Source organism: Anas acuta, chromosome 2, assembly GCF_963932015.1.
Source record: "Anas acuta chromosome 2, bAnaAcu1.1, whole genome shotgun sequence".
NCBI lineage: Eukaryota > Metazoa > Chordata > Aves > Anseriformes > Anatidae > Anas > Anas acuta.
The window spans coordinates 123,029,587-123,054,275 of NC_088980.1; the positions used below are offsets into that span (position 1 = coordinate 123,029,587).

At 39.8% G+C, this 24,689-nt stretch overlaps 1 protein-coding gene across 1 annotated transcript in view; it reads right to left on the reverse strand.

The window, feature by feature from the left end:
• The window catches only part of CPA6 (carboxypeptidase A6), an 83,686-nt gene that overhangs the window by 40,749 nt on the left and 18,248 nt on the right, over positions 1-24,689 (reverse strand). Inside the window, exon 2 of the mRNA XM_068672021.1 lies at positions 5,636-5,711. Within this exon, the coding sequence (XP_068528122.1) occupies positions 5,636-5,711 (76 nt within the window). The remainder of the gene's footprint in view (positions 1-5,635; positions 5,712-24,689) is intronic.

A 24,689-nucleotide genomic window follows, 5' to 3' on the forward strand; every position in this document is an offset into this window, starting at 1 on the left:
GCTTCATGTCTTTTGACCTCAGACACGTACTGTCTGAAGAAGTGGTTGCAGATGCGGCAGTGCATGAGGTGTAAGAGCTCTGTGAGAGCCTGCTCTGGAGGGATGGTGGTGCTGTGGCTGCAGCTGGGAGCTGCAGGGGGGCTGCAGGGGACCCAGCCATGCCTGGCTGGGGCACAGCCACCTCCTGCTGCTTTGCAAGCTGCTGGTGGCCAGCCTGACTCAGTACATCTGGCCTGCCTTTGTGCTTGGTTACTGTGAATGAGTTTATTTGTTGAATGCAGGTGAGTTTAAGCACCTTTGCAGGACGCACAGCAGACAAATTTTCTACTGTAAGGCTGACTGCTTTTAATGGCAGCTCAGGTCTACAAGTTGTGGTCATCCTATTGGGAAAAAAAGCAATGTTTTGTCACCTACAAGTTAATTGAACTGGCCAATGAAGGCATCAATTTATAATAATGATTAATAACAAAGCACTGTGGGCAATGGAGCTACAGACCAAAACTAATTTGTGGAAATTACTCAGCAAGTGATTATGACTAATGTGATTTGCCTTTGGGCAATTCATGAACCAAAAGTTAAATGTGTGGAATGAAACATTCATTATCCATTATTCACTCAGTATAGACAATGGCATTTTTACTGTAGCAGAGCCTATACACTCCAGGCAAGTTTAAGGGATTTATTATAGTAAGCATTATATGGATTTATTTTTTTTTAAAGAGGCAAATATCCATACTAAGGAGCTCCAGATGCTAAGTTTAAAAAGTCTAAAGGGGCTACACCATCTGTAAATGTGTATGAGTTAGCCTTATAGTTCAAGTATTGGTGGCAGAGCAGTCCTGTTTGAGATCTGAAGGATTTCACGTGGACTGAAGTCCTTGAGTATTCTTCCAGCTTCTGTGAGTTTTGTCACTGTCACCGTGGCCAGACTGTCACTGCTGCTCACATTAATTAGTAGGGGAATATTTTAAGATACTGTAAACACATTAAGACATACGGCCAATTCAAAGATCATCCTCCAAGGAAGTCTCAGTGCAGGTTTCTATGAATGCATATTGAAGGAAGTACTCCTTTTGTGCCTGATCCTCTTCCCAAAAGTGATGGACCTTGCAGTCTGCTGACTTTGACAGCACTGGATGCAGCATGGCAGAAGGCAAGGCTCTCCCCACTTCCTTCCTCACCTCCCTGACATTTCTTTTTTTTTCCCCAAACCAGGTGAGGCAAACAACAGATAGTTGCTGCTGGATAGATAAATCCTTCTAGAAGGCAGCAAATCAATACTTTTCCCATGCTTTCCTACATTTCTAAAATGTCATCTGGCATGGATTTTTCTTAAGCAAGTCTGTCAACAGTGGCACACTCTATATTATTATTAAGAAATACAGAACCAATAGAAGTGGAGAAGGTATTTGTACACAGAAAGAAAGAAGCTAGAGCAGACTTCATATGACAAAATTTTCTCCAAGAAATATCCATGGTAAGGACACTTATTAATAGGCAGATAAAGCAAAATGAGTGAAAAGATACATTAATCACTCTTGTAAATGCCTGTTTATTTTCTTCATGATTGTTTTCACTTTGTCCAAGTCAGCGGGCTATAAGAAGTATGTAGCTTTGCATTTGATTTATTGTCTGCCTGACACTGAAACACACTGCTTGTCATAGTACGATCGGAGTACTTTTCAGTGGCTTCATGATTAAGTCCTTCAGGAGGATATGCTCATGTGAGCTGGACAGAGATGAGTTTTTCTTTTAATTATTTAGGTTATGAAAGACATGCCAGAGACAAACGCTAAGTGACTCTGCCTTATAATGTAGATTTTAAAGGCAGTGGGAAACAGCTGAGTAAGCACAGAATACCACAAGTCCATAATCGAACTCCCTCCACAAGACACAGTGAGGAGGGAGCCTGAGGAAGGAGGGGTTGTCTCCTCTTTCCCTTACCAGACCAAAGAGTAAATCCAACAGTAGCTGCAGCAGTGTGGTCATCACATTGCACTCAGGGTATGCTGCTTCTGCTTTTTCACATGGTCAAAACACCCTTCTGTGAAGATCAGAAGTTAGGGATATATAACTCTGGGTAGTGTGGTCTTATGGTCACAGTGCCATCCTAGGATTTTGGAGGAATGGAGGTCCAGGTCCCAGCTCTATCACTGATTAACACTATAGTCCTAAGTGATCTTCTGTATATCATGGCTCAGTGCTGATCAGGGGACAGATAGTTTGTTGTATGCAAAGAAATCCTGGAACAAGAATGTGGGGACTAACCTTGACATTAGTATAGAGTTTAACTTTTTTTGGCACCTTTTAAAAGTACCTTGCCTCTAATACACCAGCTTGCCAGGGTACAGAAATGTTTGTCTAAATTTAAACCAAGTGCAGGAATCCTTCTCAATGAGAGTAATGAACGTGGTGTAACTTTCATTTTCACTGGCTTCTCTTTTCTTTTATTCCTGTCAGTGGGGGAGAATACTATCACTCCATATCATAATTCAGGTTCAGTTAAATTTTTAAATTGCTTTAAATAAAATATTAAGATTCTTCAATAAACCAAATACTTGCAGTTCCCCAAGTACTTTCTCTTACAAAGAAAAAAGAGGAATGGTTGCTATTTGATCATTATTTAGGTACAAATCTGTTATGTCTTGAAAGGATTCACACAGAGCATGTCAGTAACATGATAGGTTGGTATTAATTTACTGATGAAACCAAAATGCATTCAAAGGAGATGGGTTTTAAACTTGTTATGGTTTCCAGACTCTAAAATATAAAAATCCAAGGCCCAGTACCCTGTAATTATAGCAATTCATATATCTGCCATGACTCCTCCTGTTCATCCCTCAGTTGTTAGTCAGGCAGACTGTGTTAGGACTATGTCAGTGCTTTGTTTGCAGCTTATTTTGCACTATTGGTGATTTTTGTATGCGTGTGTTTGCATTTCACCGTCTTCTATTTTCTTCTGAGCACGTTATCAGCATCGTGCTTCAAGGCTCACGTTTAAAACATGGAAGGTAAGCCCATTTACTTAGTTCAGTTTCCAACTCTGGAAATCTGGGAATCAGGAGAAGGATAGGGGAGAGTCCTATGGAGATATGAGACACTGCACAACTCCACATACATGATTCTTCAGAGGCACTGATGACTTGCAGTCACTGCTAACTTCTGCTGGTATTGTGAATACTTGGCACTTCTAAGAAGTGCCATTTGTCTATTACTTTATGAGGAGATAACTTCAGATTGTTTTTCTGGGGGCGAAAGGTAATAATAGGTTAATGTTAAACATTGCTTGTTAGCACCTCTGGTGTCTCTTTCTGACCCCCTGTAGATGAGAAGTGAAGCAGCTGCAGATGGGACAGCCCTAAGACTTGAAAAGCAGCCAAACCCAGCCTCTGTTCATGAGACTGGGTGTCAATACTCTCTTGTTTTGAATCTTCCCTTCAGCTCACTACCTCAATAAAATCAATCACTTTCTAATTAACCAGTCAGATTCCGATGCACTTTGCCAAAATGTTATTATCCTGTTCTCAGAGTTATAGCATGCAATTATTTATTCAAGTTTCTGCTGCTCCCACTTTGATGGAATTGGGTGAAGGAATCTCTTTCTGGGAGCCTAAGGGAGCTCTGTAATGAGAAACAGTTGCAGGAAGGTGAGCAACCCTTTTGCTTTGCAGGGTTTGCAATATGAGGAGAAAGGAAAAAACATATGTGCTCCCTCTTTATGTTCCAGCATCCATGGGGAAGAAATTAATGAAAAAAACAGCTTCCACATGTAGTTCTTGGGTTTATGGTTAGATTTTTTTTCCTAATTGTGACTGAAATGATTATCCTTTTTGGGGTATTACAGTAATATTTGCAGTTGAGGGTCAGGCCCAAAGTCTCCCTGAGACATTAAGAAGCACTGCAGAAATAAATGTAAGACAATATTCTTTAAGAAACTTGGTCATTACAGTGCAAAGCTCAAATAAGACATAGGATTGAAACATACCCTCTGCTGAAAGTTGTGAGAAACAAGTTGTGTTTTTGCAGTAAAATGTGAGATTTATCTTGTAACATGTGAATGTCTTGAGAGTAGCATTCACAAAAGTTAGCATCCCGAGTGGGGAACTAAGTGAACACAGCACTAAGAAATGTAGAGGTGATGGAGAGCACTTCAACCTACCTGCTTAAAGTTGGTGAGGCATCACGCCATGCCTGCTGGAGCACTCTCAGCAGTGAGCCTTCGGCTGGGGTGGGTGACCTGAGGTAGTTCTGCTCACTTTCTTAAAGAACAGTAGCAAGAAAGCTTCATCATAACCAACAGATGGAATGCTTCTCAGCGAAGATGTAAAAGCTCTGCTATCTTCGTTTTGTTTGATTTGGTATGCAGACTGAGATTTGATTTGCTTGTATCCTAGATGTTAACTATTGGAGTATAAAATTACATGCACCTTCATTCTTTGCCTCAGTGAGAACACAATCATTTACACGAGGCTTCAGAAAGAGAGACTGAGAGATTCATTGCAGACTGCTGAATAGTTTGCTGGAAGTTGAAGGCAGTGAGCAGCACAGAGGTTTGTACATGCTCCCAGCAGTTTGGTACTGCTGGTGTGACACACAACTGTACATCCCAGGACTGCCAAACTTACCAAAGAGTTCCATTGGTTGTGTTCATACAGCTCTTGTCAGCCAGACACAAACATACGCTTGAGTTCACTGTGCAAAATTACTCAGCTTGTTGTGTCTGTGCTGCCTGTGAAGCTGCACATCAAACTTCTTTACCTTCATAGGCACAGGAAAAAGTCAACCATTGCCCTTGAGGCAGAGCATGAGCCAACACAGGTGAATAGCAGAGCCTGGGACTCACATTCAGCACCTGGAACAAACTCAGCATAGTGATCAGATTGCTACTTCCCTGGCTCTGCTTTGATTAGTCTGCATTTTGAAGACCATTAACGAGGTTTGTGCCTCCCCTGGTGCCTAAGCTCAGTGCCTGTGCATGAAGCAATCCTTGCTGTGCTATTGCAGGGGTCTGGTGCTGTGCTTGTGGGTGGTCTCCTTTCTCCTCTGATAACGGGCCAGACTGCTGTGGAAAGAGTGCCTATGCCTCTGGTAGCTGTGTCAGCAAAGCAGAGCACTCCTGTGCTGTGCTACTACCATGGCACCAGGTAGGATCTTGCTCCATTAAGTTTCATTTATATCTGCTGGAAAATGCTATGGAAAAAAGTGTTTGGCTTGCCAGTGAGTCTTATGGACACTCTCATTTGTCTCTTGAGATTCTCAGACTAAAGCCACCTACTTTTACCTTTTCCTGTGTGTGTTCATATCTTGAATTAACTCAGTGTTTTAAGTAAAATAATCAGCTGGATAATGAAGCATGCAATTGTGTATGCTGGCAAGAAGTGAGAGAGCAAAAGGAGCAAATTTGCAAGCGTGGCACCTTTATTATTTTAAGGCAGTAAATGTTTCCTGTTAAAATTGCCAGGCCTGATGAATCTAATTCCTATGCCATTTTATTGGGAAATTAGGAATTTAATGGGCAAAGGCTGTTTTCTAGAGTATTAAACAGCTTGGAGTAAAATGACAAATGAAAGACATTTAACTCACTTCAGTTTTCAACAAAGTTCAGAAAAAGAACAATGAAAATAATCAAACTCACCTTAAGCCTGTTAAATGCAGCCTTCAGGATCTGCGTTTCCCTCTCATTCTCAGGAACAACTCGTATGACTTTATCACTGCCAATAACAGAACATTGAATTGGCACTTTAAGGGTCTGCACAGCAGCACAATGTAGCAGTAAATAGGCTGAGATAGCTACCATGCTTGTGCTCTATCTCAGCAGCAGCAAAATGCCAGCTGAACTGGAGCTATGCTTCTAAACCTCCCTGGATTATGGACTTCCACAGAAGTGATTTGCTCTTTACGGAGAAAAGTGTTGTCTCTCCCCTCCATTTCTGTATAATTACTTTTATTCATTGCTTCTAACAACCATTCAAGCAATCTTCAGTACAGAAAGTCTGCCTCAAATCAAAACAATATTCTTCTTTCAGAAACATAAAATATGTTTTTGAGGGCAAGTTTGGCCCTCAAACCTACAAAACCTACTTTTGTAGGTTTGAAAGGCTCTGAAGGTGGTGGTGGTCTCATGTTTTAAAGAGAGAGGACTTGACTTTAGAAGACAGGAGGCATTCATATCAAGGACATACCCTTTGCTTTAACCATTAAAGCTTGCACAAATTTTTGTCATACAAGTAGCTACTCATACATGCTTAAAAAGTTCCAGATAATAGCAGCTCATTTTATGCACTTTGTTTAGTTAGTCTAGTTTCTTTAATTTCTTTAGTTCTTTAGTTTCTTTTCTTAATGAACATAAATTTGCAAACAGGAAAAAAGGAAGTGAATAGCTCCATTCAATGACCACCATCCATCTCGTGGAGCTTGGGGAGGCTGGAGACTGCAGAAAATACAGGGTATGATCTTGTAACTAAAAGAGCCATACACAAAAGGTCTGAAATAAATTTTCATGGCCAATACTCGCATTTTCCTACCTTCTCTTCCAAGAGCCAATGGAAGTCATGTGCATCTTTATTTATACAGTTCTGTACCCTAGCCAGAATTCCCTTAATTTTTTATTTTTTTTTAACTCCAATTTCCTCATTGTTTGGGAATTTTATGCTGTAGAATTTCCCTTGACATTGAGAAGAAGCTTGTCCCTAAAATATACTGTGAACTCTTACCTTCCTGATACTTCTGAGTCTGCTCAGAAGATACTTGCCTAACTAGAAGCAACACTGGTGAGTGTGCCTTCACCTGCCTCCCTGTCCTAGGAAGGCTCCCAGTCTGCTTCCATTTCTCAGGAAGCAGGCACCAGATCTCTCCTTTGGGGTACTGTGGCTGAAGACCTTGTAGGACCCCTCCTTGTTGCAAGAATTCTTAAGTCATTTACAGGTAAACATCAAATATTGTCAATAAGTGGTTCAGAAGAACGCACTGGTTCTTGGGTTCATTACTACTAAACACTGAATTGGCCCTTTCTGGTAATCCTTTTTCCAATCACCTTTATTTTTTTATTTTCTTTCCAATAACCATTTGCTCCAATTGGTTAGATCCTTATTTCTGTCTGAGCTCTTCAGTTTTGGTTCTCAACCTTGCTGAGTTTTCCGTGCCAATGAGTCGCAAGCCCTGAAACTCTTAAGTCTTGCAAAGACTTCATAGGCTTAAAGGTTTTTGTCTAGTTGGACTCTAGGATGTCTCTGCAATAATACCAATATATCCAGAGAAGTGGACCTTGGTCCACACATCTTGGGTGCTGCTGACCTTACTTGGCAAATTCTACGCCTAAAAAGGAAGATTTCTGGAAGGACCCTTGTTATAATTTGGCAGCTCTAACATTTTAGGGGAAATTACTATTTTTCTGAGACAAGTTGAACCTTCTTTACAGGAACTTACTCAGAAAGTAGTAGGCCCCTTAGAGCAGACAACTACTGTATCTGTTCAAGAAAAATAGATGCTCTTAATTTATAATACATACAACAGTAATATTTTCTCCATTACTCATTTCTCTCTGGGTATTAAATTAGTGTTAAGAAGATGTGGTGTAAATGCCTGAAGTAACTAGGAAAATAAAACTAACATTCACACTTTTAAGGAAAAGGTACAGCATTGAAGAGGCTTTCAGGGTAGGGCATAACTGCATTATCTGAGCATTCCCTAGGCTCCCAACCTTAGATGCTATCGCGCTGGGGAAACTTGGTGTGCTAGCTCTAAGGAACACCACGGAGCGTAGAGTGGAGTGGAGACACCACGGCTAGGCTCTGTAATCAGGTGGGGCCTCGATTGTTCTTGTGCACAAAGCTGCACTTTTTGCCACCCTAAGCCAAAGACCTGTCATGTTTTGACAAATGCTGTACCCTAGTGTACTTTTTGCTCATTATAATATCATTATAATACCAAAACACACCTCCATCCCAAAAGCTACCCGCCTCCAAGGTGCGACCACCCCTCACTGAGCATGCGCCCTGAATTTCTCGGAGCCTATTACTTTAAACGGAGACGGGAAAACTTTACACCAATCATAACTAAGATATGCTTGACTAGAGCCACTCAAGCTCCACCTAGAAGACAGAAAATAATATAAATTGGCCCAAGAGAGAGGGGATGTTAGGGAAGATACCATCGTCAGGGGAGATACCATCCCGAGGACATACAACATCCTTAGGACCTCCTGACTCCTGGGATCAGTCGACGGGCTGAGCCTCTCTTCCCCCCCATTGGGACGCCTTTGGGTGAGATCTGAACATTTGCTTATAAATCTCTATAGAGTCTTTGATCCTTTTAACGCGTTTATTTCTAGGCTGCGCACCTGTAACACCTGTAACACCTATAACACCTATAACATCTGTAACACTTATAACATCTATAACATCTATAACATCTGTAACATCTGTAACACCTGTATAACATCTGTAACACCTATAACACCTGTGTATTTCATGCATACTAGCTTGCTTTTGCAGATAGTCACTATCACCGGCAATCCAAAAGAACCTGATTATCTGTTGCTGTAATAAACCATACTTGATTGCATTGTGATAGCTCTCATTAATGCAACTAGGGTGAGGGTGGTTATCCGTGATAGTTCAGTGTTCTGAATCTAACCAGACCCCCAGACGGTTAATGCATTGTTGGTGAATGTCTGAACGGACCCCCAGGTGGTTAATACGTTTTTGGTGAATGTCTGAGTGGACCCCCAGGCGGTTATTACGTTTTTGGTGAATGTCCGAACGGACCCCCAGTTTTGGTGAATGTCCGACTGGTTCAGTACTCTGAATCCAAACGGGCCCGTGACGGTTAATCAGCTACACCCCTTTAACGCGACAGAAGAAAATTAGTAAAAAGAAGCAATGATTGCCCAGGATATGTGAAGGTGAAGTAACTCATAACGATTCATTGGAATTTTCTGGAAGGGTTGGGATAACCAGTGTATACAGAACAGATTTTAATGAAATAAGTAACTAAGCATGTGTTACGCATCGGCAATGGAATTTGGAAGAAACGGATATCACTTAGGTATGGTCCTGAATTAATACATGTCACTCTAAACTGTCTTGGATTAGCTCAGCAAATCTGTCATTTCTCATGTGATGAAAGACCTGGCCTAAAGGGGAAAATATTGGTGCTATGACAGATTGATCACTTGACACATCATTGGGAAGTGCCTCAGGCTCTGGCTGGGCCTGATCCTAAAGAACACAAAGAAAACAGTTTATCATACCTGATACTGTTAGTATTTTATGAAAGGATGGTTAAGCCACTGTGATGAGGCAGTTTCATTGTTTATTTATGTAAGCTACAGGAAGACACCAGACTCTTGAAGGCTGTCTGCTAACAAATAATAAATAAATAATAATAAAAAATAAATAAACTCTGTAGGTTAGCCAGCTGGTGGGTAATCATTCAAGGTTCAAAAAAGCACAAATATCAGATCCTGCTTTACTCCTGACATCCACCAATCAAAGGGCATGTTCCTAAAGTTATTTTTTTATAGCTTTACCGCTTTTCTAGCTACATTTCAAGATAAAAAATAATCAAATTATTACCTTAAGCTCTACGTTATACCCAGTGAATTTAAGGTAGAGATCTAACAGCCTACCCAGTTTTTAAGTCAGCAACAAAATCTACCAGGTCACTCCCAGTATCTGGACTAATGTGACCAACAAAGGGCAGGTGCACCACAAACATTCAGAACCATCCCTGGTGAGGTCTCCTACCTTCACTCATGTCTAGTGGTTGAGGAGAAAGCAGCAAGTGATCATGTACACATTTAGGAAAGGTTGTCTCATATCTTCCAGCCTGCAGACCCATGTCAACACTCTGCTCTTTCATGCAGGAAAAGTAATTTTTTTAATCATGCTGTATCTAAACTTTTTTTTTTTTTTTTTTTTTTTTAAGTCTGTTTTTAAAATTTCTAAACAAATAGCAAGATGGAATATATTTAGCAGAAATTAATATAGAACTTTACATCATCCACGACAAACTTTTACTTCATCACTAGCAACTAGACTAACGGCATTTAAAGCGAGGATTTAGAGAGATGGTTTGAATTTTCTATAAACACAATTGAAAGCATTCACATACAGCAATATGTAAGCTTTATGAATCAATCTGACCAGATGAGACTGGTAAGCAAAGACTAGAAGCCAGATAGCTGGTGTACCCAGGGACAGACCTGTGTCTGAGCAAAAGAGGTGGCCAGCTGTTGGCTACCATTGACATGCAATAGCTTTTTTTTTCTTTTTCCCCTACTTATATTTTTAAGAACAGCATGAAAAATGACGCATCTCTTTTTGAACCACAGAATATGCTACATGAGTCTGGGGCAAGTGATATTTTCTACCACTGCTGGGGACTAAGCATTATTGGTTTATTTCTTTGGCTGTTTTCATTTACTTCATAGTTTTGCTTATCTATGAACAGAGCAGATGGATTCAATGAAACCATTTCAGAACACATACACAACTATACTGATGGAATTAGTTGTTCTCTCACATGAAGCTTTCCTGATAAAGTCACATGACATAAATTGTGTTTATGTAAATTCTTCATTTCCATCACGAAAATCCTTCTTATTGTTTTATTTTCCTGACTAATGTGAACCTTAATGAGCTCTCTCATTTCCCATGGAATTCAATAAAAGTATGTTTACAAAGGCTTTACAAATATTTTAAACACAGTTTGAGGAATGACATGTTATAAATCAAATACCTATAGAAAAAAAAATAAAAGAAAATAAATCCCTACTTAAAAGCATCTCTTTCCTCTACTGCTAGTAGTAGAAAAAAGATTATAGTTCTTGAGAACATATTGCTGTAGCTGCTGCACTTAATTGATTCATTGGGTCTTGGGAGTAGAAACAGACAGAAAAGTGTGTGTGAGAAGCTACACAATGAAAGCCTCTAGTCAACTCCCAATATGCAATCAACTATCATGTGTGATCGATGATAATTGCATCATCTCTTTTTTTCTGCTAAATTCTTCTGCTAGTCAAAATTTTACAAAATATTCAAACTTTTATTTTAGTTAATGGGATAGAGACTTTCAACCATGGATTCAGTACTGTTACAAAACTCACTTTAATAAGGTTGGGGTCCTTCCTGGGACCTGGTAGGAATATCTGGAAAGAGAACTTAATGAATCTTCCCAAACCCTCCTGGATAGTTTTCTTTATTGGCACAGATGCTGATCCAAACAGAAGAGAGCACCATTTATATTTTCTATATAGCATTATGTTTAGTTTCTGCCTTTTAGATATTAAGGTAGGAAAACTGACGTTTTTCTTGGTCTAAAGAAGAGCTAGCTTATCTATAATTTTGAATGAAAATGATTTTGCTTGGGTAATGTAGGCAGAAATGCCAAGGAGGCAAAATACTGTATTGCATGATATTTATCAGTATAGAACAGATGATTTCTCTGAAAATTGAATTTTTATGCAGGTTTCCTGCTTACTCTCAGGCATGTCCATTTGAGTTTGATAGATCTATTTATTTATTTATTTATTTATGGGGGAGGGGTACAAAAAGGGTTTCTTACTTTACCCGAGTAAGTAACCCAACTTTACTTTGCAACTCCAGAGGTGGCCTCAGAAGAGCCAAGAGCCACTCCCTTTAACCTGAGCAATGCTCTTGCTAATGAGCCCAGGCCATCATAAGCCTTGATCACTGCACAGGTGCACTGCTGATTTGTCCACCAGCACCCCCAAATTATTCCCTACAAACTTGCTTTCTAATCAGCCCCCAGCCTGCACTGTTGTGTGGAGTTATTACTCCCAGAAGTTAGACTTTGTAGAACTTCAAGAGATTTGGTGCCATCTGATGTGGTTTGATGTAATTTCCTGCACAGCTTTGTCCACTGTTACCTGGGGAAGGTGTTCACAGCACAGTGCAGGATACAGTGATGGCCTGGGAAAAACAATAGTTTTTTGACTGTCTTTGTGTGTTTGGGTTAAACACAACTGTACCACATTTGTAATATGGCACCATGTTTGTCACGATCTCTTTGGGTGACAGGCTGGCAGACATTGCAAATTTCCAAAGGCCTCTGTGATGTGTCAATCTGCAACTTTCCCACTGCAATAGCAAGCTATTATGGCAACATTTTATCATAACCAAGTTCAAATGCACAAAAAACACACACACACACACACAAAAAAAAACAAAAACAGAGCTTGATTCAAATGTTTCACCTCTTAATGTAAATTATGCTGATATGCATTCCCAATGAAATATCTGCTCAAATAATAAATACTACTGAGATTACGTAAGTGCCTGTAAGCACCTTTCAGATAACGTTTCCCTCAGCAGGCAGAAAAATGGCATGAGGGAACAGATTCTCAAACTTCTGAAATTCTCACTCTCTTGACCACCGAGGAGGGATCTCTGCATAGCAAAACAGGAGACCTAAATCATATGAAATCCATGCAGATTGGATTTTCTAATCACTGTTGATTCTGTAAACTATTTTAAGAACAAATGATGCATTTGGAGTTCGCAAAACTGTTCTGTAGCATTATGGTTATGAATAAAAAAGCTACTTAAGATTTAGGCTGATAATTATTACTGAAATGAATGAGACTGCAGTGTGTGAACTGTTCAGATGGATTCACTGAGGAGGATAACACCAAGCTCAGAACCCAACCACATGGACAAAATAACTGCACAGTTCTGCCAGCTGCAGCCAGGGCTTTTATGTTTTTAATTCCACTCCAAACAATTCTAACGTGTATATTCCCTGATGGGCTTGCAACACAAAATGGACAACTACAAAGCTCAGTAAAGGCAACAGTAGGGAAAAAATGCCAAGGACTCAAACTACAGAGACAGTAAGGCTTGTCACAAAAATTACCAACACAGTTTTCTTCATTTGAATGTGCAGATTCATAAAAATCTAAACCTTATATTTTGAGAGAGATGGAAAAAAAGTGTGATGCTATACAGGGCTCCTACTGAAATAGTTAACTCTTCCACAGAAAGGTTTTTCTTTCTATATGGCTTTCAGCAGTTTTAGAAACCTGAGAAATAGGTCAGCCTTCCTTGGTCCTAGATCTGTAACGAACAAAGCATATATCTGCTTCCTACCTTGAAAAACAATTTAATTACTTAATTAACAAAGTTAAAATTAAGTCTTAGGTGTAGGACTTAAATGTAAGAATTAAAATGAGAATACAGTCTATTCTTGAGAAATATTTGCAGTGTTGTGATATTCAAAATTCCACCCTGCCAAAATCCAACTCTTTCCTGGGCACAAATTACTTGATTTTTCAACTTTTCCAGATACACAGTCCTTCAGATGGACTGCGTGAATGATAACAGCGTCTCTTTGTACCAACACACAAAAGCTAGAAAGATCCATAGCATAAAAAAAGGGGAGTTTGAACCAGGGGAGGTTGAACTCTGAAAACGACTCTCACTTCTAATCAGCTCTATTAAGAGAATGTGTTAAGCAGTCCCAACAATTTTTTTCCTAGTCTTTGCATTAAACACATCACTCTCTCCCCTCAGCTGACAGCACGCTGCCCTGTGGAGCTGTCAGGGAAGGTTTCCCGCAGCTCTTCCTGGAGCCTTCTGGTCTCCTCTCAGACTGTGCATTTCCAGGCAGAGTGGCATCTGGAGAGCAACATGACATTTTGCCCTCCTGTCATCTTATTAATAGATGCTACAGTCGACAGATTCTTATTCTAGTTTAAATACCAGTATAAGACTAAGCTCCTGGGCCAATGCAGCCAGCCCTTGGCTATTGCAGACATCCAGGTTGGTTTGACCAAGTGCTGCTGTAGAAGCACAGCGCTCTTCTGCTTCTCCTACAGGGAACACTTTTTTTTTTTTTTTCCTCCTGCTATTTGTTTCTCATGTATTTGAAGAAAGCAAACATTTTTCTTTTGAGATTTTGTTTTGCTGGACTAGCTAGAGTGGTGTCTTCCAGGCAAAGGCCCCACATGTCTTTAAATACCCTAGTAGCTCTGTATTGGTTTTACGTAGCAACATTTTGGTAGCTGGGGGCTACAGGGGTGGCTGCCCCATGTTAGATAAGGGCCAGGTTCAGCTGGCTCCAGGTTCAGCTGGATCCACCGCTGGCCAGAGCTCAGCCAATAAGTGATGTTGTTTGTGCCTCTGTGAGAGCAGATTTAAGAAAAGAAATGAAAAAATAATCTGTTGCGCAACAGCAGCTGGGAGAAAGGAGTGAGAAGCAGCCCTGCAGATCCCCAGGTGAGTGCAGCAGGAGGGCAGGAGGTGCTCCACGCGGGCAGCAGCAGTTCCTCTGCGGCCTGTGGAGAGGCCCCTGGTGGAGCAGGCTGTCCCTCTGCAGCCCATGGGTCCCACATGGAGCAGATCTCCATGCTGCGGCCCGTGGAGGAGCCAGCGGGGGAGCAGGCCCCAGGCCGGAGTTGCAGCCCGTGCAGGGGAGCCCATGCAGGAGCGGGGGTCTGGGGGGAGCTGCCGCCCACCCGTGGGGGACCTGTGCTGGAGCAGTTTGCTACTGGGGGGATGGACCCCGTGGTACGGAGCGGTGTGGGAGCAGTTCTTGAAGAGCTGCTACCTGTTGGCAGCCCCCACAGGATCAGTTGGGGAAGGACGGCATCCCGTGGGAGGGACCCCACGTGGAGCAGGGGCAGAGAGTGACTGTGTGGGAGCGGCGGAGACCAAGCATCAGGGACTGACTGCAGACACCATTCCCAGTTCCCCTGTGCCGTTCGGGGGGAGGAGGTGAAATAGGAATAAATAACTTGAGAAGATAATTTGGGTGTAAAAAAAAAACAAACAAAAAAACCTCTTTCTGTATTTTTGTGGATAGTGATAACTCAAGGCACAGAGAATGAAGAATAAAAGCATTATGAAATTCCTGTTGGTGAATGGGACAAAACCTGGAAGCATTTGTTTATTCCTGATTGACAATCTTTTGAGTTCAATTTCAGACCTTGATCCTGCAAGCTACCATAAGTGTAAAGGCTTTCATGGTTAGGAGGAGGAGGTCTGTATGTACTCATCACAGTAGTTGGCACAGAAACACAAGTAGCTGATAAGAGTGTGAGTTTGTAAGTGTATAAAAAAGAGATCAGAGGAATTGTCTCATACATATTTTAAAGAGTAAATGTCAAGATGGTGAGCTTAGTTTAAATTTAAGACTTATCATTAGTGTTTTCTATGTATTTATTCATTTATGCAAGTTGCAGCAAGATGGATGAAAATATTTATGGAGTGAAAAAAATGTTATGGAGTGAAATATTGTTGCATCGAGATGTCTGCAGCATATTAAGTTTTCCCAAACTACTCTATCATGCTTCACTGCCTAATTTTCTTCCATAGAGTGACTTTGTTTTTTAATTCATGCAAAGCACACATTTAATGTCACTGTACAGATAAAGTGCAAACAGGACATGCATCTCCACAAATTTTCAGGAAGACATGATCCATAAATTTCAAAGCTGGGGAATACAGCAAATTTACAGATGAAAAACCTGGGTCTACTTCTCTTTTTGCTTCTGTTACTGCAGTAGGCTGGTGTAATTCTTTTGATTTCAAGGCAGTTACCTCTTCATTCGTGCTGGGCTAAACAAAAAAAAAGGAGCAAACCTTTTTTTCCAGGACAGGACAATCAGTTATTCCTCTGTTTCAGAAAAGGGTAATAGAGACTTGGATGCTGAATTGTTCATTAACTCTGTACGCTATTTTGAATAAGAAATTATAAATCTTTGAGAACTATGCCCAAGAGCAATTACATATGATGTTAACCACTAAATCCTAAAACAGCAGATGACTGAGAGTCTCACAGGGAGCCCTGTTACCATCCCCACAGAGACATGAGTCCTGTTGTTGGAGGGAGGTGATGAGGCTGAGCTGAGATGGCAAAACTCTGTGCCCAAGTGGAGCATCTATGTCAAAGGGGAAGGGGAGAGTCCCTCAGAATGGGCAGTTTGCACACCCAAATTGGGATGAATCAGTGAAGGGGTTCAAAGCATGCATTACCAATGGGAGCCTGTATGTGCACCAAAATGATCTAGATTGTTGGGCAACACAAATCTCACCAAATTTGCTTTTCTTTTAGTGTCATCAGTAGTATATAATATTTTGGAAATACTTGGGAACTTGTTTTGATGTTTAATTATGTAATGGGATTCCTTTAAATAAAATTAAAAAAATATATTTTAAAAGTAAATATGAAAATAAAAATGTTCAATTACATGTTCAATGAACATGAAAACCAAATGTGTGAGGTGGGAGGTGAAAGAAGTAATTATGAAAAATTTTGGTTCTACTCAACCATGTCACAAAAATTTAGAGCTTTAAAGAATTATGCACTGAAAAGTGTGGCTCCAATTCTGCAACTATGTGTACTTCAGTGTATTTACTGAACCATCTTTCCGTTGACTGAATTCATTCCAATTACCATTTGTGGTAGCAAATTTAGTATGCCTGTCTCTGCAGTAGAAAGTTATTTTACTAGTTATAACAGATTTTTAACGTTCTGATTTTCATAATTTTCAGATAAAGCTCAGATATTATTATTATTTTTGTTACTGGTGGAGTACAAAACCACATTTTTGAGTTAGATGTAGCACTCCAAAGAGAAACCTCCTGACTCATGGCATTTCCTTTCGTTTGGATGGACCACTTTTGTATGGTGATGTATTTACAGGTAATGTTCAGAAACCCTCCATGGTGGGACATTCTTAGCAAACAAACCAGAAAACATGTATCCGGCTGCTGCACACAGATTTATGGATGCATATAGTGTTTTTCATAACAGATATATTTAAGCTAGTTTCAGGCCCTGTAACTTACTGACTAAGCTTTTTTATTTGTTTGGAAACACAGTTTTTAAACTCTTCTATACTTTATCCCATTTGTTGCTCATACCATAGGAGTTAGATGAAAAGCTGCACAAAGGGAGACACTGGCCCCTTTGCAGAGATGATGCTGCCATCCCAGCAGGAAGCTGCCCTCCTCACCCACTGCTCACGTGCCTGCAGGTGGTCAGATGGCTGCCTACAGCACTTGTATCGATATTTTGTAAAAAACACCAATAAGGTAGATAACAATAAAGATAAAAAATATATGTTATTTCAGTGGGACCAGGATCCCTAGAAAATGAAAGGAGATCCCAGAGAGTTCTGCTCACGATGTGACTGCAGCTTCTTCTTTAAGAAACATTTCTTTAAGAAGTATTTAGTATTTTCTTATTAAAGGCCTTGTGTAGGCATACAAGACAGTCTTGAGTCCTAACGGCTTTGTAATACATACATCACAGATCTTGCACATGCTTAATTATGTGCCTTGATAAAGATTTCAGGATGCTAAATTTAAATGTGTTTATAGTGGTTTGCAAGTTTGCAGTCTCACTTAACAGCAGGGAACGAATGGGAAGGAAGTGTATAACACAGCCACACATACAAACAAGATAGCTATGAATAATTTGATGGGTCCAAATCTTTGAACTTAGTCTTGATACGCATATATGCAATATGGCTCTCCTTTGATCTAGATTTTCCAAAACTATTTTTTTTTCATATAGCACAACCAGTCCTGACTATCTTACACAAGACTGACCTTCTGCTCTATCACTGAAAAATGTAAATGATAGCACTGAACTACAATAACATAAAATCACACCAAATGCACAAGACTATTCAAAAAGCAGTCAAATTGAAGGCTTAGGGAGGGAAATAAATATTTTAGTGGAAATGCAATTATTTATTCTCTGAAGACAGTTTCTGTTAGGCAGCTGCACAAGCCATTAGAGCAATTATATTTTGCCATTTTTGTAAGATGCTTGAAAAATCATTTTTCTCCACTAGATTAATGCTGTGTCAGTTCTCTACAAAATCACTTCTGACTTAAGGAACTGCTGTAGATATATGGTGCATAATTATGGAGGTAAACCTTGGAATTTACTTCTTTATTGTATCAATAGTTGCTTGGGTTGGATGTTTGGAATCCTGCAGAAATCTCTGTGCCTCTTAGTTTGCTGATATTCTGATCTTAAATGATGCCACGATAAGATTTCCCTAAGCAAAAAAGTGATAAGACTGGTTGTGGTTAAGATAATAATGCTTAGCTTAACTGTACCTATGTAGCCTTTTGTAATTTCAGTCCAACTGAAAACGAGGTCAACTCTGCAGGGCTTCCCTCAGTGGTATTTTAAAACTCCTATATATTTTAGCAGTGCTGTGAATAGACAGAATAATTGTATTATATTGTGATAACCTGAAGATATATGGAGATGGTGTTTGCATGTATCTAACAAAATGTTGCCCCTTTCTATCAGCATGACTTCGTGAATAGACCAGCCACAAAAATGAGTTCTCAGTTGCTGAGTATTTTGTAAAAGATTAATATTAGGCAGATCTCTGCATAGCACCTTCTGAATACCTGTCCTTGCAACAGGCCCAGGTCCACACCATACCACGCTATACCCTACACTATATAGTCCATAATGAGAAATGGTCATCTCAAGACCATTTGAGTCTAAAGATATGAATAATGCTCTGGAAGTCCCATTTCCATTACCTACAAAATGAAAGAAATTTTTGCAGAACTGATACCGTATAGAGCACAACCTAGCTAAGCTATTCTCTTCCTCTCGCAGCTTTGCCTTGGGGCTATATGTTTTATTGCCTTTTTTTGTCTCTTTAAGGAAACCAAACACCCTGTTTTTTATGACTCCAGGGATGTGATTGCTCTGGGTATTTTATTTTGAGTTCTACACGCTAACCTAAGTAATCTGCACATTCTAATACATTTCCTTGCTTCAGTTGACAATGGTTTTTATTCCTATTCCTCATTAGCACAAGAAAAGTGTACATTTTAAAAATATGGATTAATAAATAAGGATTAATGGGCAATTGACAGGTCTTAGTGAGGTTATTTACCAAACCAAGGTGAGGTTAAATAGCAATAAATGCAAAGAATAAGTGCAGCACAGAATAAATGTAATCCATATATTATAGCTGTGTTGTAATGCTGATATTTAACTTGGCAATCTGTATTTGTGACTGTAAGTAGAAAGATTTATATTGCATATTCAAAAAATAAATTGTTTTGGGATATATCTTTAAAAATTGGGACTGGCTTTTTTGTTGGTGCCAGTGTACATTGTTGCATTTAAGTCACTGGAGTTACAGTCTTGCATAAACTGAGAATCTGGTCTTCAGTTTTCATGTCTGCTGACATCTGTGATGTGCAGATGTTAGTGCAGAATGTTCACTGCAGGATGTTTATATGTTTATTGCCTTGCAATTCGTAAGTCCATTATTGGTACTCATTTAAAATATATCTACCTTGCATGGGCAAATAAATCTTTCTGCACTATAGCCCTCACAGCAACGTTTTCAGTTCTGATAGCTTTTTTTTTTCTTTTTTCTTTTTTTTTTTTTCTTTTTTTTTTCCCTGTTAAATAAGTCTTGATTGTAGGGTGTGTTAAATGTAATACACGATTACATGATGAAACTGTAACACAGAGGTTGTCCCCATGATAGCAGAAGGATCACTGAGCACACTGGTTCCAGAAACTTTCCCATCCTGCATGAAGTGAAAATGAAAACTTGTCATTTTAAAATCCAATAGAAAGACCCAGTAGGCCAGAATAGCAGAGACAAATCAGGTGGCATTCAGGTGCCTGGTCTTATCATAGGGAAGGGATTCAAACCTGAGTTTACCACATCATGGGAGTGTCCTTAGTGTGTTTTAAGTATGCTTTTTGTTTGAATTTTAGCTTGAAAATTCTCTTTCTCTGTAGCAGAAAGGGGCTGTGGGACTGGGACCCATCACTACTCACGCAGTCTGCAAGAAATAAGGAATAACATTCTCCTGACTTCTCATAAAAGAAGCTGTGGCAAAATTAGGGAACAATGGCAGGGTATACTATGAATGTTGGGCTAATGCAAACCACTTTGTACCCTGTTCTTAACAGATCCACTTAGTTGTGCTTAACATGGCAATTACGTCTTTTATAGGGTCTGTTAATACAAGCATAAACTGCTTGTAGTGAATGCAGCAATAAAGCTGTTCAGATCTGCCAGAGTAAAAATAAAAAAGTCTGCTTTTAGACCTCATCATTGCTCACATTTACTTCACCTAGCACACTTACATTTTGATTTTGTGAAAATAGTGAAAAGTTCACATAGTGTTTTCTAAATCCTTTCCTGGTAAGCTCAAAGCTTTATAAGCTGTACAGGAAAATACATGTATATTACAGAAGAGTGTTAGATCATCTGCTTTTTATTATCTTTTTACAGAAACAGCAAAGATAATGTTATTAAATCTTACTGATATTGTAAATAGCACCAATATTAGTATTGATATTAAAATTATTAAATATTATTTTTAAAAAATAATGTTATAGCAGATTTCTAAGTTTTTTTAACACCATTCAGCTGGGTGACAGTGCACAGTGAAAGTAAATAATGCAAGGAGGCAGCAAATTAAACATTCACAGCAGTGTGATATCAAGTAGAGGCTGAGGCATCTTCAGAATAACAATAAGGAACTGCTGAAAAATGTGAAAGGAAAAAGACAAAAGTGGTGAAAAATGTTTTTGTTTTAGCAAGTAGAAAGCTCTGAGCTAGCATTTTAGCTTGAAGAGTACAGACTTGAACATTAAGAAATACATAGTGAATTACTGAATGTACAAATAAGTATTAAGTGAATGACTGCCATGCTATGGATCTAGTGAAATGTTACAGCTTTGCTCTGTGATGGGCAGCCTTAGGTATTTGCTGCAGCCCCAGAAATCCGCATTACTCCCACTTACCCTGACCAGTTCATACTACCAGCAGCTGTTTCAGTTATGGTGCCTAGAGCAGGGCACTTCCGGAAAATCCTGAGCACTTTAATTTCCTCAAATACGTCTTTATGTGCTTCAGTAAGGCATATTCAATATAAAATACACAGAACCCCAGAATGGTGGAGGATGGCAGAGACTTTGGAGGTCCAACACCCTGCCCAAGCAGGGGCACTCAGAGGAGGTTGCCCAGGACCATGTCCAGGCTTTGAGGTTCTCTGAATCTTACTCTGGGTCAAAAGGTGTTTATTTTTATCAAAACATTTCAGAGCTCTATATTTGGGACCATTCTTTTGCCCAGACCTAGCAGGACGTATCTGCAGTACCAGCAGCCAGCCAGCCACTCTGTCCTGCAGCTTCAGCTGCACCAGGAACGGTGCTGAGATGCTGAAGCACTTTGGATTGCCATCACAGAATCTGTTTGCTTGCTTTCTTTCTCAGTAAACCATATAACTGAAGTAATGTGTAAAATAATGTGTGTTGTGTAATGGGAGGTTTTTCCCCCTCTGCCCTCAAGCAAGAAGCTGTGAACAGTTGTGCTCGGTTTACTACATGGGAGGCTGCCAGCCTCAGACAAATTTGTATCTTCTCTTAATTCTTCAGCCCAGCTTCAGTCACTCTCTGAGGCTGCTGGAACATGCCTGATATTTCTTAAGCCTGCTCATGGTAATTTGACTCAATTTTTTGTAACTTCAGAAGCAAAAGCTAGATGTTAATCACTTTTATTATAGGAGAATTTGCATTTCTTGTTACCAATTCTTCAGTTTCCATAAAGGAAGGATACAAACACACCTTTTGTAAATGAATTTAAGGAAAAAAAGTAATACTGGAAGTTCATGTTTTGATATTTTTGTGTTGGGTGTGGTGTATATATAGCTGCCATACATCGGGCTGATTCTTCCCTTGTGCGCTTATTTGTGGTGACACCTCACTGCTCCACCAGCAGGATCCAGTGAGGATCGCCGGGTGAACACCACGGTGTGGTTACAGCCCTGGACCTGAAGGGACAGCTTGGATCTCCCCAGCAATCATTCTCCCTGCCACCATGGGCCATGGCCAGTGGGGTGTTTCTTCAAAGCCCCCTGGGAAGGGTCGCTCAGGTACATACAGGTAAATATCTTGCTTCCCCAATGTCTTCTTTTTAACTGAAGGACAAACACTGTTCACTTCATAGTATTCACCTTGGTCCTCAGCTAACAAAATACATTGTATGAATGATCCCAAACTACTTTATTATTTAGTAAGCCAATTCATTTCAAATCTCCGAGGACAGTGATTTGAGGTGATCTGGTTAATTCCCAACACCACATCCTTCTGCACACAGGTCCCAACAAAGAGATGGTCAAGAGCAGTGTTTTTGGTTAACTGAGTTTGCTTCTACAGTTGTCGTGTCTGGGCCACAAAGCAAAGAAGAGGAAAAATTTTGCTAGTTTAAATGCATTGCTGATACATAGCAGGCACTTTGGTTGTGTTCCTTTAAGGCAGTGACTTCACTTTTAGGCAATAAAATCTGATTACAATGGGAAAGTATTCTTCTGAAACAGGAGAGCCAGCGGCTGAGTAAGGCTTTTAGAAAATGTACAAAGAAAGAAATCATGGATCACTCTGGACAGAAGCTATTACCCATTATATCCGCAAATTACCAAAAAAAACCCCAATAACCAAAACCAAAAACTAATCACAAATACAGCAATTTCGTATATTCCTCCAGGACGTTTCAGAGGTTTCAATCTCTCTATCAATGATAAACAATGGAGATTAGGAAGAAATCTTCACCGTAGGCACACAATTTAGCAGCCACCGTGCTTCAGATGCCTTATTCTTTAGTCATTTGCTCTGGGAGAGGGACAGAAGCTATATAAAGCTTTTAATTCAGATGAGAACTGCACTTCTGAAGTGACTCTGAGTGTCCCTACTTACTGAGATGTGGGTCCCACTGCGAAGCAGCTTCAGGGTGCAGGTCACACTGTGGACCAATCTCAGGGGTGCACGAATTGGACTGAACATGAACTGAGAGACACGCTTGGAGTGCATGCAGTGTGCCCCAACCACACGGGGTCAGGTCAGACAGTCCAAAGCAAAACCCTGCCAAATTCATACCGTGTGTGTCTGGTCCTCAGCACCAGCCAATCCACTCCCATCACATGTCTACAGAGCACTGCTTTCTAATATAGACATAACCTAAAAGGGTGGTTATTTTGACCCAATGTGCCAAAATTTATTACAGGTTGGTTGCTCAGGCTTAAACTTAATCGTAAGACATATTTGAACTTTACCAAATGGCCCCCCTCACACTTACAGGGGAACGTTTTTTTCCTACAGAAGACCACTGCATTTGAGGGTGTGGGAATATATCCTATACCATTGCTTACTGAAATCTTTCTTTCCCTCAAACCCATGTCAATGGCACGTTAGCTACAGGTCATCCTGGTTTCTGGTGAGTGAAGTTTCCTCTTCCGATTGTTGTCATAACTGAGGTAAGTCCTGATTTGCCAACAACTACTCATCTAATTAATTTATTTCCATATGTAATAAGAAGGAAGTAAATTTATTTAACTTCCAGAAGAAGCATATGCTTCCAATACATATGCTGCTGCCTTTTTTTTTTTAATTTTTTTATTTTTTTTTTAGGGTCAGTGAAAACGTGAAAAAACTCTTACAGAAATTTCTATTCCATTGAAGGCCAATCAAATCAAAAAAGCCAGAGCAACTTTTGTTTTTACCAGCTCTACTTGACAGATGTTTTCTGCCTACAGGGGCACTGTGTCAGACAAGTGTTGGGATCTGAATGCTATCAGAGTCAGTACGTACTTAAATGTGTAAAAATAAGCTTTGTCAGTTCTACATTAGAATCTTATGTGAAATATTACAGTTTTAAGCAAGTGCCAATGAATCTGAAGCACTTTTCTTCAAAACTTCTCCATAAAATATTTTAATGATCTAGCTATGTGTGAACATAGCTTTCTAAAGGTCTTTTGCAAAAACATAAATTCTCTGTTCTTACAGATTTTAGAATCTCTTGCCATTAGCCTCGATTTTAAAATTAAGTGCTGTAAAAGTTTTAACTACTGGTTCTGATGCTTCTATCTTCTTTCCTCTATTCAGTATTCATGTTTAGCTATTTTTGTGTAATGCATAAATGTCAGCCTTAAATTAGAAAGTGCTTTGGCTGAGCCCAAAGTGATGGATTTTACGAAGAGATTTGATAGATTTTAGAGGCTCTTTATATGCTCCGAGGTTTGCATTTCACATTTATTCTGAAGGTCAATTGTCAGGAGAATGAACTGTGTAACAAAGAGGCTATCAGTTCAGCAGATAAAGCGAGCAGATGCCTAATTCCCTAGGTAGATGAATATTTGGGTGCTATTTGTCTGCAGGGATCTTGTTAATCTGCTAGAGGTTGATGGAGTTTACAGCAGCAGTAAGTGCCATTACTGATGCTGTGTTATTACTCTTCTAAATGGCCATGCTATCACCTGGTCTTTTACCAGATAAATACAGTATCGTACAGAAACACACCAGATCCATGTCTGTTTTAAGGAGCAGAGCAGGGTGGTTGCTAGCTTGCCATTAGCCTCACTGTCAGTTTGGATTCCTGATCCTGTAAGTCTTCTGACTTTCACACTTAATGAGCAACACTTAAAACTTGCCGTTGGGTATCCTCTAGAGAGCTGAGTAGCTGCTGATTTCCCTTGTCCCATCATTGTTTACAGTGAAAAAAGGGAAATTCTGTCACTGCAGAAGCCCTTTTATTCCCCTTCCCTCTTATACCAATATTATAAATTAAACTATTTTAATGGTTTTCAAAACAGTTTAAAAGCACACGTGTAGTATCATGGTACAATATTTTTTTATATTGGATTAGGAAAGATTCAACACAT